Source organism: Gouania willdenowi, chromosome 19 (genome assembly GCF_900634775.1).
Source record: "Gouania willdenowi chromosome 19, fGouWil2.1, whole genome shotgun sequence".
Classification (NCBI taxonomy): domain Eukaryota; kingdom Metazoa; phylum Chordata; class Actinopteri; order Blenniiformes; family Gobiesocidae; genus Gouania; species Gouania willdenowi.
In genome coordinates, this window is record NC_041062.1 from 1,006,097 (window position 1) to 1,018,664 (window position 12,568).

Sequence of the window (12,568 nt, forward strand, 5' to 3'; positions counted from 1 at the left end):
CCCACACTAATAATATTAAAACCTATTTTTTCATTGATTATGAAGCCTAACAAAGTAATCAATAGATAGGAAATAAATTAGACGATAGATATTTGTTTATAGTGTATTTTACAGCTGATTTATGACTGTTATCATTGGAGATGCTAACAGAAAGCTAACACTACAGGAAGGTTAACTTTTATTAGCTTATTTATTTCAAGCTCAGTAATTGTGATTTATTGCAATTGAACTTTAGTAATTGAGAGAGTAAATGTAATTGATTTTCTGAGGATAAAAAAATTGTAATTTTTTTGTAATTGGGAAAAAATGCTGATCACTGTAATTGGAATAGAATTGTAATTGAACATGGGTAATTGAAAATGTAATTGTAATTGACCCCAACCCTGTGTTACACAGCTAAAAAGTTAGGTTTCAGTAGATCTAACATCCACATTATGATAATTATTATTAGTTAATACTTTCATACATTGTTTAATGTTTTAAAATCTTCTAAAATTATTCCAGAAATGCAGCTAATTAATTGAGAACATGTGCACTTAGCCACATGCTAACAGTGCCCCATTGTCAGCAAATATGGTAAACTAACTCAAAGTTATTTTCTCATATTAAAATTCACACAGAGGTCATTTAATTCTTCCTGATTTCAGTCCAAAGTTACTTTCACCTCTGCTCACATCATATAAGTTTATTATTAGTAGGCTGGTATTATGATCAGAGGGTCACATGATCCACATTTATGTTCAGCATTAGAATAATGAGCAATCTGAGGAAGAACAAAGAGTTTTTATTGTAACTGTGTGTTTTTCTGTCATTCTGTGTATGTTTGTTGTGAGTTATTTTGTGTATTTCTGTTGTCGTTTTGCTTGCTTGTTAGTGCTGTGGATTTGCAGAGTCATTTTTTGTGTTTTTCTTGTTTTTTTTGTACTTTTGTTGTCATTTTCCGTAAATGTATATATATTTTTAAGTATTTTTGTGTATTACTGTTGACGATTGCTTCATTTTTGTTGTAGTCTTGTGTTTTTTCTTTAGCATTTTACCGTATTTTTCTGCAATGTTGTAATTCTTTGTTTTTTTTTAATGTATTCTTGCTTTTGTTTTGTGTATTTTCTGTCATTTTGTACGTTTACTTTGGGGGCCGCATAAAATTAGACCTGTGGCCCCCGGTCCACCAGTTGCTTATCACTGGTTTAGTGTTTATTTTTATTTGTATTATTTTTCTGAGCGACTGTAACATAAGTATTTGCCCTCTGCGATAAATAAAGTATTTCTGATTCTGATTCTCATTGTTGTTGAGAGTCAGGTGCGACTGGATCCATTAAGCCCCGCCCCCTTAAACGTACACTGCGCGCTAATATGATTGGCAGAGAGCTACAGCTGCTGGAACAGTCACACTGAGACATGGCGGAGTTTGTAGTCTCTCTCCTGGACTTTCTTTGCACTCGGGAACATGTCGAAAGAAGAAGAAGTTGACGCGAGGACGGCTTTGTTTTGGTAGCGAAGCACTTTAAAGACTCTCTTCGTCTTGTGTTTTTTCTCTCCTTCGGGAACAGCGAAGAAGAAGAAGAAGAAGAAGAAGTAGAACAAGTAGTAGAAGAAGAACAAGTAGTAGAAGAAGAAGCTGCGGCTGTTGAAAATGTGTTGTTATCTCCGCTTTGTCAACAGCCTTGGGCAACAAATATGGCTACTTCTTGTGTATCCTCCAGTTCGGGTTGAAACCCTGTCCCATCTGGGTCTTGCTGGGTAGTTTTTCCGCTTACTCACCACCACCACCACCACACACACACACACACTCGCTTGTGTGTGTGTGTGTGTGTGTGTGTGTGTGTGTGTGTGTGTGTGTGTGTGTGTGTGTGTGTGTGTGTGTGTGTGTGTGTGTGTGTGTGTGTGTGTGTGTGTGTGTGTGTGTGCGTGCGTGCGTGCGTGTGTGTGTGCGTGCGTCAGAGATGGAGCCCAAACATAAAGAGTTGTTGGAGAAATGTTACCAGAACTTGGTGGAGTCTGTAACCGATGCGGAGCGGCTGGTGGATGTGTTGTCTCACTGCGGGACACTAAACCAGGCTGAGCGCTACGAGCTCGGACACAACTGCTCCACCGACCCGGAGAAAGTGGACCTTCTCCTGAAGATCCTGATGAGCAAGAAGGACAGGGACCATTTTGCTGAGTTCTGCACGGCCCTGGAGAGCACTCATCCTCACCTGCAATCTGTGCTGCTCAACGGCATCGAACCCAGAGACCACACGACCGGTGAGCTTTAATGAGTTAGTAATTAACTGGTTATAACAGCATATTAAAGATAGCACATGATGTGTCATAATAAGGAACGCAGATGTAATTAGCTACAAATAAATCATGCATTTTGTGTTTATGTTGACAACCATCAACCTGGGTTCGAACTTCACTAACATTTGGGGTGTTGACCAGATCTGGGTGTCGCCAGGTACCTCGCGATACGATATATCGCGATATTTTTTTTGCTACCAGTAACGATATTATCACGATACATAAATTCTGCGATAATCAATATATATATATGATACACGACAATATCTGTGTTACTGAAGAAATTCAGAATTTATTGACTTTACAAAAATTGCAAAACATTGAATGACAGCTAAGTAAAACAAAGTGTACACACACACACACAGTGTAAATATCCACTCCTCACCTCCTGTGTCATTGTACTGTGTATATATTACTTTATCTCTCTCTCTCTCTCTCTCTCTCTCTATATATATATATATATATATATATATATATATATATATATATATATATATATATATATATATATATATAGTTTTTGTCATGTCTTGTATGTTGCAATTAATTATTATTATTATTTTTTCTAAATCAATATTTGGCGTCAGTGAATTGATAACGTATCGTGAGACGAAACCTTGCGATATATCGTCGTATCGATATTTTGGCACACCCTACTATTGACCATATGACAACCTGATGAAGAGCACGACGTATGAATATATACATATGTAGGTGTTTGTGTACATGCACTGTATGTATATTAGGGCTGGGCAATATATTGTGATTTAAAATATATTGAGTGTTCTATTTTGGCGAGATAGAAAATGACAATATTGCCTATATCGATATATATCTATATTTTTTTTAACTTGTTTTGATGTTTACGATCACACAGTACAAATCGCTGTAGATACAGTACATTGTTTTTATTGAAAAAACTTTACTTGTTTGTGTATATTTATAATTATTAAACATATAGATTTAAGCAAAGCTGTTTTCTTTAAAGTTTGTTTAATATTAGCATTAGCGCCCACCTTAAAAGTTAATATTTATTTACAGCAAAACTGTCAAACAAATACAAAACCCAGAGTACAAGTCATTGTTTTTTCAGTCAAATTGTTCTAGAAGTAGTGAAAGCAGCAACTCCTAAAACAGGTATTTTGATACAAAATAAGCTATAAAATTATGTATATTGATACAGGCGATATTGTATATCACCAAAATGGAAAACTCGATATATCTTGAATATCGATATATTGCCCACCCCTAAAACACCCACCCTAGTTTCGATCCTCGCTAACATTTGGGGTACTGACCATAAAACAACTTGATGAAGGGCACGACTTTTCCTTTAGAGAGAGAGAGTTTTGCACAACACAAATGTTGCTATTTTTTAAAATGTTTATTCTTTTTGTGTGTACATTGTTCTATGTCACTGGTTCTCAAACTGTTTTGGCTCAAGTCCCCCCCTTTGTCCGCCAAGAACATTTGGCTCAGAATTCTGTGAAAAAATAACTATAGATCATAATGATGGAACGAACCCTAACACACATTTTAAATAATCTAAGTTTGTAAATAAGTGTAATCAAATAGTATTTAGTCCCTCGTGAATAGATTAATTATCCTAATCAAGATCATTTCTATCATTGTTTTGTGTATTTTGTTGTTTTTTGTCTGTCCTTTTTATTATTCAATACATTTATCTCTTATTTTGTGTGTTTTTGTTGTCGTTTTTGTGAGTTGCTGGTAATATTTAGTATGATTATCATTTTTACTAAAAATATTCATTATTAAAACCCCATATTTTTTATGCTTTCATTTGCTAATTTTGAGAAACACTTTTATGTCACGCTATGGCAATGCAAACTTGCTTCTCATGCCAATAAAGCTGTTTTGAATTGAATTGAATTGAGAGAGAGCGAGAGAGAGAGAGAGCTAGCTAGCTGCACAATCATGTGACCTAATGCCTATTTACCTCACACTTCACTGCCTGTTTCATTTGCCGTGTGCACTAAAAGCACAGCTTGCTGGCTTTTTGTCAAAGAAGTATTTAATGGTCCTAAAAGGGATCAAACAATCAATGTAGTGTAGTGGGAGTCAGGGTATAGCCTGATGTGAGTGGGTGAGACTGGGGGAAAACATCAATAGTGCACAAATAAATAAATAAATGAATGAGTGAGTGATGAATGAACTGGGCACAGTACAGTGAGTGGTTTTGGTTGATGGTGGCAGAATTGTTTGTAGTGGAGTGGAGCTTCTTGTTTGGACTCCCATTCAGAATGAATCTGAAACAATCCCATTCCCCCTACATTGGTTTTATCAGTTCAAACATCAGTCATGTTCATAAACACCTTCACAACATTTTTAAACCCATCGTCATCTCTTCCCTTGGCTTGGAAGTCCCATCTGCACCATTATTTATTTATTTATTTATTTATTTATTTATTTATGTGTCAATAATATCTACTATCTCTCTTTTGTTTATCCAGCCCATCTTGATGTGGCTGTCCTGGATTTCTACAATCTTCTAACTCAGACACGTGCAAACAAAACAAAACGACACGAACCCAAAATGATGACAAAAACAAAGCAATATAAAAAAACAAAAACTGGGAAAATATACCAAATGACAACAAAAATACACAAAACAAAACAAAAAAAATACATCAAAAATAACACAAATTGACTCTAAAACACACAAAAGTCATTTGTTTAATGCTCAGATTGGGCATTATTGTAAATGCTGAAAAGAATGTTGATATTGTGGTCTATTTTTAGAGCCCCAGCGGTGATACAAGTCCATCTCTGTCCTCGCTGTTCCTTTAATGCACTAATGTTCTAAACTTATCTGTCCATCCTTGTAAATAAAATACCACAGAAAACATATACCTTATCATATATCTAAAGCTCAAACCCTCGACTCCTACAGAGTCATTGTTAAAACCATTTATATTGGCAGTTCCCAGTACCCCCTAGAACTTTGCAATATATCGAGATTCAAGATATATCAAGTTTTCTGTTTTGGGGATATAGAAAATGACAATATCTCCTATATCGAGATATATCTTTTTTTTTTAGTTGTTTTTTTTATACAATCACAGACTGCAAATCCCATCATTTTTTACAATTTTTTCACATCTTTGATATATATTTATAGCTTATTTTGTATTTAAATACCTGTTTTAGGAGTCGCTGCTTCTCAGAACAGAATGAAAATCTCAGTTTGATGGATTTCTGAGTGCGTCCTGACCCAGACCTTCATCTAAACTAGCCACACTACAGAGCTCACTCACACGTGCTGTCCCTTAGAGGAGAAAAAGACTAAAGTGGAACATATTTTGCAGCTGTTTGTTAATAAATGTGCCTGTGTGTCATTTTTGTCAACAAATTTAACCAGGGATTATCTTTCTGGTCAGACGTTGAGTTAAAAATATCGAGACTTATATCGTATATCGTCATTTTGAGAAAAAATATCGAGATAGGAGTTTTGGAACGGAAATATTCAATTTTTGATGGAGATTTCAACCTACTGTTTGACTTCTTAAGCATTAAAAAATAAATACAATTGTAATGAATCCTGATCGAGCATTTTTATGCATAATAAAAAAAAACCTAAATGAAAAAAAAAAATCAGCGAAATCTTGTAAGACAAATCCACAAATATACAATCTATGGGGAGCAGCCATACGCAGCTGTGTGTAGCTATAAAATCATTCAAAAAAGTTATTTAAATGTGTTTTTTAAATAAATGTGCACATATTTAGTTTATTAATACGTTCAACTATTTTTATGTTGCATGCATTTCCACTACATACCCTTCAGATATGCATTTTATGCTGTCACAGCTTTTCAACTTCTCAAGAAGTTATATGTTTGCACTCTAGTATGTCCAAGGTTGTTAGTAGTTAGTAGAGTGCAACACCTTGTTGGTAGTCAAACAGGACACAATTGGGCTAAGCTTTTGCTACTGGGCAGACTGGTTTCTCCACTGCACTTTCCCAAGGAAATCAGCTGTGTGTACGGTAACTATGTTTCTAAATTATAGTCACACTGTAAACCTGGATAAGTTCAGAATATTCAAAACTTTTGTGGACATCGACAAATTACCTCAAAGCTTTCGAGTAGGTAATTTAATATTTTTAAGTTTACTTAAAAACTTAAAATTATCAATACTCAAAATTTTAGGGATTTTTTTTGTAAATTTCAAGTGACTTTAATTTAAAAAAAATAAAAAAAAATATATATATATATTTTAATTTCTCACAACTTACTAATTTTAATGTTATTGAACTTAATTTATTAAAATATTTATACTAAAAACATTAAATAATTATAACCAAATACATGTTTTTAAGTCACTCATTAACTACTATTATATTAAGTCTAAAGTACTCAATAAACTTCTACACAATGTACAAAAATTCAGTATTTTTAATTCAATTTTTTCTCCTCTTCAAACCACTGCATCTGAACTGTAAACATAGAAACATTTTCAAGGCTGTGCATATGAATTTGCATTTAAAAACAGAAGCACATGTAACTGAAGTGCTAGGAAAGATATATGCCAGCTTTTAAAAAAAAAACACACATTGGCTTTTTAGGCACCAATAAAATATTTTAAAGGGATCCTCCACTGTTTTTACAAACGTGGCCTTAAAATCTTTGAAATGTAGTTTATTAGTAACGAAACACATTATTATGCACCAGATTTGTTTTATTAGCTTTTGAAAATGGGACGACTTTACAGTTTTAAAACACGTGTTCCGCAATCTTGAAATCACATGATTGATGATGTCACACACACCCATTTGCCTGTAAACATCCCATTGTTTGATCATCAGTGCACTGTAAGGAGACTGTTATCATTAGTAAAGGAATCTGAATCTCTCATTCGTTTTGCACAAAAAACAAAACCACTGGCACATTAATAATATGGAACGTCAGCAATATGAGGGTTAAATAAAGCATGTGAAAATGATCAGTGAGACACTCGAGCTACAATGTGACAATGATGCTCAATGGTGTACGTGTGTAAAGAACGTTTTACTACTGTAGTGTTGACTCTTTTTTTTCTCCACATTTTCATGATCAACAATACATAGACGACAACTCATTGTAAGTGTCAGCTTTGTGCAGCAGGATAGTTTAAGTTAGAAACTGGGGCTGGGCAATATGGACCAAAACTTATATTTCAATATGTTTTCTGAAAATCGCAATATATGATATAAATCTCAATAATTTTAATTCAAATAAAGTTTGATGAGAAAAACAATTCTGGTTTAAACTTGCTGATGCAAAACGCCACACAGGCAAAAATAACATCACGGTGCTTTAAGATTGGTAAAAAAAAACAAAAACTTGTGCGTATATCACAATCATTGGCAACTCGCGGCCCCCAAAAGTAAATGGGCAAAATGACAGTAAAAAAATACACAAAATTATTACAAAAGCACAAATTTACAGAGAAATACACAAAAGAACAACAGAAATACTTAATAAGACAATGAAATACATGAAAGGAGAAAAAAATACACAATGGGACAACAAAAATACATAAAAGAACATAAAAATACACAAAAAAGCCTATAAAAACATACAAATATACAGAGAAATACACAAAATAACAACAAAATCAATGAAAAGGACACAAAAAGATCAAACAATGCACAATGGGACAAGAGAAATACATAAAAGAACAAAGATAAAGAAAAGGACAACAAAATACATAACAGGAGAAAAAATACACGATGGGACAACAAAAATCCAAGAACAACATAAATACACAAAAGGGCTCAGAAAGACATGCACAATTACAGAAAAATACACAAAAGAACAACAAAAATACATAGGACAACAAAATGCACAAAAGGAGAGGGAAAGGCACTACAGGGGGTACTTGAGAGAGAGAGGAAAATTAACAAAAAAAGTGTCAGTGTTGGTTCCACACCAAGTATGATATGACCGGAAATTATAAAGACTATAGAAATAAATCTATTCAGGAGCCACTAAATCGGTGTTTTTCAACCTCGGGGTTGGGACCCAATGTGGAGTCGCCTGAAATTTCTGAAAATTTCTAAATAGGTTTTTGAATAATTTATAATTATTGTTCTCTTTTTTTTTTTTTTTTTTTTTATTGAAACACAATCTTAAACAACTGTATTTCTATACTTTCACTTTGTGAAATGTAAATCTAGTTCAACTTAAATACAGTAAATATATATATATATATATATATGTGTGTGCTCAAACATGATCAAAAAGTATTTCTAGAAAAAAAATATCTTTGGGGTCGCCAATAATTCTTGATGTCACAATGGGGTCACGATCAAAAAAAAGGTTGTGACCCACTGCACTAAATACTGTTTATTTCCACTTATTTACAAATTGAGATTGTTTAAAATGTGTGTTATCACTCGTTCATCCCATCATTATGATCTATAGATGATTTTAAATAATTTTCTAAGCAAAATGTAAGATTTTTTGGGGATTTTTTACAAAGTTGTGACCCTAGTTTGTGTTTTCATCTTATACCCTGAATATTTCATGCTTAGTTCCTGAATAGAAAGGCTTCTGAATGGAAAGTTTTTTATTTATTTATTTATTTATTCTTTTTTGGAGCTTTAGCAACATTTATTTTTAAAAGCTGATCCTTGTCAAACATTATTTTTAACTGAAATGTCAATGGAGTAGAGTACCACATGATTGTAGGGCTGCACGGTTTTGGCCAAAATGATAATCACAATTATTTTGATCAATATTGTAATCACGATTATAATCACAATTATGTATTACGTTAGGAAAAAAACATCTGTATTTCTTTTGCACTACCTTAAAAAAACAACAATGTTTACAGTGCAAAATGAAGCTTTAAATAAAAATTATACCAAAAAAACAAGACAATAATTCAATAATTTTAAATGTACCAAGTGTTAACTGAATAAATACTCATTGGAAACAATTATAGCTCACATCAATCCACCAAATGACTAATGGTTGAGAAAGTTCCTGATTTGATATGTAGCAGAGCCCACATTTTAAACTTAAATATTGCCGACGGTCAGGGTAATTTAATCGTGGCAAACCAAAATCGTTTAAAAGTGGATTAATTGTGCATCCCTATGATTGTAGATTATATCAGTACTCCGTGCATTGTTGGAGCTGTAGCTGTTGCTTTCTAGGTGACCAAATGAACATGAAATGCTTACGTTTCCTGGTCACACCACGGCATGGTCCAGGTCATATGATTTCCATAAAGCAGAGAAGTGACACAGTGCACCTAGCTCAGTGAAGCTCTCCCTGTTCAGAGTCATGGGAAACTTAAGCTAAAGTGAGAACAAAGAAAGCTTGATCCATGGGATGCCGCAGTTCCTGAGGCACATCACTCTTTTTTTGTGTTTTTTTTTTAGTGCTTTACTGAGAAAAAACCGGGGTCATCTGGGCTCCTCGTAGTCTCATAGCCTCCTTTAGCTAGTGGGACCCCGGCCAGCCACGGATTGATTTAGAGTTGTGAGATGTGGGTAAATAGAATCGTTTGTCATGCTGCTGCTCCAAGCCTTTGCAGCACTATATACATCTAGGATGGACCAAACTATACGCTGCTTGTTCTATATGGCCAAGTAAGATCTGACCAAATGTGCATCGCAGGCACTTTGTTTAAGACTTGTGCAGCCAAATGTTTTATTAAGGTTTCCCTTTTCTGCATTCTTTGCAGTTGAACTTACTACATTTAATGTCAATAACAAACGAAAAAAAACTAACAACTAGGGCTGGGCGATATGGACCAAAACTCATATCTCAATATATTTTCTTAAAATGGTGATATGCGATATAAATCTCAATAGTTTTATTACAAATGAAGTCTGGCCAGAAAGACAATTTTGGGTTAAAGTTGCTGATGCACAATATGTTCCACTTTAGTCTTTTTCTCCTCCAAGGGACAGCACGTATGAGTGAGTTCGGTAGTGTGGGGAACATCTGGGTTAGAACGTACTATCAACAATCCATCATACTGTGTTTTTTAATGTTGTTCTGAGAAGTAGTGAATGCAATGACTCCTAAAACAAGTGTTTTTCAAAACAAAATAAGCTATAGAAAATATATATATGGTGATATAGGCGATATTGTAAGTTTTTATTTCCTCAAAATAGAAAACTCGACATATTACCAGCTCTGCTGAAAACAAATTTGACTTAAAACTTACTAGAAGTCTGGCTAAAGTGTCACTTAGTATTTTAAACTTGTACTCTGGGTTTTTTATTTGTTTGACAGAGTTTTGCTGTAGATAAGTTTTAACTTTTAAGGCGGACGCTAATGCTAATATTAAGCAAACTTCAAAGAAAACCGCTTTGCTTAAATATACATATGTTTGATAATTATAAATAAACATGAACAAGTAAAGTATGCTCAATAAAAAAACTTTGTACTGTATCTATAGTGACATGAATGTTAGTTTTATTAAATTACACGTTGAGTATCTGTTTGTATTGTCATATAGGACAATGTTACACCCACTTCCTTTCTTTTTGTAAGAAATTACCTGTATTAAACATTGAATAAAACAAAGAGATTAGGATGGATTCCAGGTTGGAAAATGTGTATCGTATAACAAAAGAGAAGCCTCTTCTGTTCCTGTTGTTAAATTTAATTTCATAAACACATCTATTTGCTGTGGCTTTTCACACCGTGTGAGTCGATGTTTTTTTATTATTAAAAATGTCCTCTTAAATACTGGTATTTTACATTGTTATAAATCTGGGTTTTATGTTTTGTTGTGCAGCATTGTTGTTAAATGTGCTCTATAAATAAACTGGATTGGATTGGAAAATGTGTTTATCACAAACTGTAACCTAATACTACTACTACTAAAAACAATCCATAAAAAAAACGTTAAAAATTAAATGAAGGATTCTTACTTAAGGTATGTCAGTGTTTTAGATCAAGTCGTTTTTAGCTATTTCAATAGGTTGTAGTTATTGTCATCATGTAATTTTTCTAACAAAGCTTGCTGTTGTGTGTGAGCTTTCTCTACGTACAGTTAATTATGAATCACTGTAGGCTATAAAAGAAGGGGCTTTCACAGGGGGACTGTGTGATTTAGTCAGAGGAGATAAAAGGAGAGACTCTAAGGCTTCAGCCTCTTTGGGGCCCTGGCTGTTCTGTATTCAAGCTCCCTGCTCAACTGATAATTAGCTACACTCCGCCGTCAGCCCACAGGCCCACAACCCAGAGTTGGGGAAAGTCCCACTTTATTATTTCTCCAGCTGCCCTTTTTTCAGTGATGGCTCTCGACTGTAACCCAAGCTACAGAACCTTGATGTAGCATACAATGCTCCAGATTATCATCAACTATAATACAGACAAGGTTGAGTACACTCAAAGCTGACTTTAAGCTTTTTTTGTCCACCATCCAGGCTCCACTTACAGCGTATTGTCCACCATGCCATCGGACTCAGAAAGTAGCAGCTCCCTCAGCAGCTTAGGTGAGTGTGGAACACGTGTTTGATGTCGACGTTTAATGAAAACCAGTGAGGTAGCGTTGGTCTTTGAGGGTAGGAAAATACAAAAATGGACCACAGCTTTCAAAAACTTTAGTGAGTCACTGGTTTACTGGCCATTTAGAGCAAGCACATGCAACTGATTATACAGATGTGAGAAGGATTTAGTGAAAATCAACACAGAAACACACACGCTTTCAAAGGGCAAGAGGATTTGAGTAGTTCACACGCTTAAAAAAACCTTTATCAGTCCGAGGATGTTTGTGAGTCAGACAGATGATGAGGTCAAAGAATGCATCAGGTAGGTTTGTTGTTTTTAAAGATTATCACACTGTCCTTTTGAAAGAAAGAAAATATTGTTGACAAAAGAAAGAGCTAGGTAGAATAATGAATGTAGAATAGAATAGAATGCCTTTATTGTCACTGTACACATGTATGATGAGATTAAAAAAGCCAACTCCAGTAACAGTTTAAGAAATAATAAATAAATAAACAATATAAACATAGGACGTACGATGTAGTAATATAGCACAGACTTATGTTCACAAAATCAAACACATTAGAATTGACAAAAAATCATAAAGAAATTTGTAGATTTTGTCTAATCTGCATGTGTCAAACTTATTGCCCGGGGGCCAAATCCGGCCCTTTGGAGCATCTTATTCGGCCCACAAGAGAAAGTAAAAATAACAGAGAAAACATGAATCATAGTGTAGATGAAACTCAACAATATTTGCAGGTGCTCACAGTTTTCCTGGTGCTTATATCACATGATTGCAGTCATTTTTAATGTTAAACTGTTGGGGAAAAAA

The 12,568-nt window shown here is 34.2% G+C and overlaps 1 protein-coding gene across 3 annotated transcripts in view; it reads left to right on the forward strand.

Annotated features, from left to right (window-relative positions):
- Positions 1-1,383: 1,383 nt before the first annotated feature.
- The window catches only part of LOC114481282 (disks large homolog 5-like), a 40,385-nt gene continuing 29,200 nt past the window's right edge, over positions 1,384-12,568 (forward strand). For all 3 annotated transcript variants that reach the window (XM_028475970.1, XM_028475973.1, XM_028475972.1), the window contains exons 1-2: positions 1,384-2,244; positions 11,673-11,741. In XM_028475970.1, the coding sequence (XP_028331771.1) occupies positions 1,944-2,244; positions 11,673-11,741 (370 nt within the window). In that variant the 5' untranslated portion in view covers positions 1,384-1,943. The remainder of the gene's footprint in view (positions 2,245-11,672; positions 11,742-12,568) is intronic.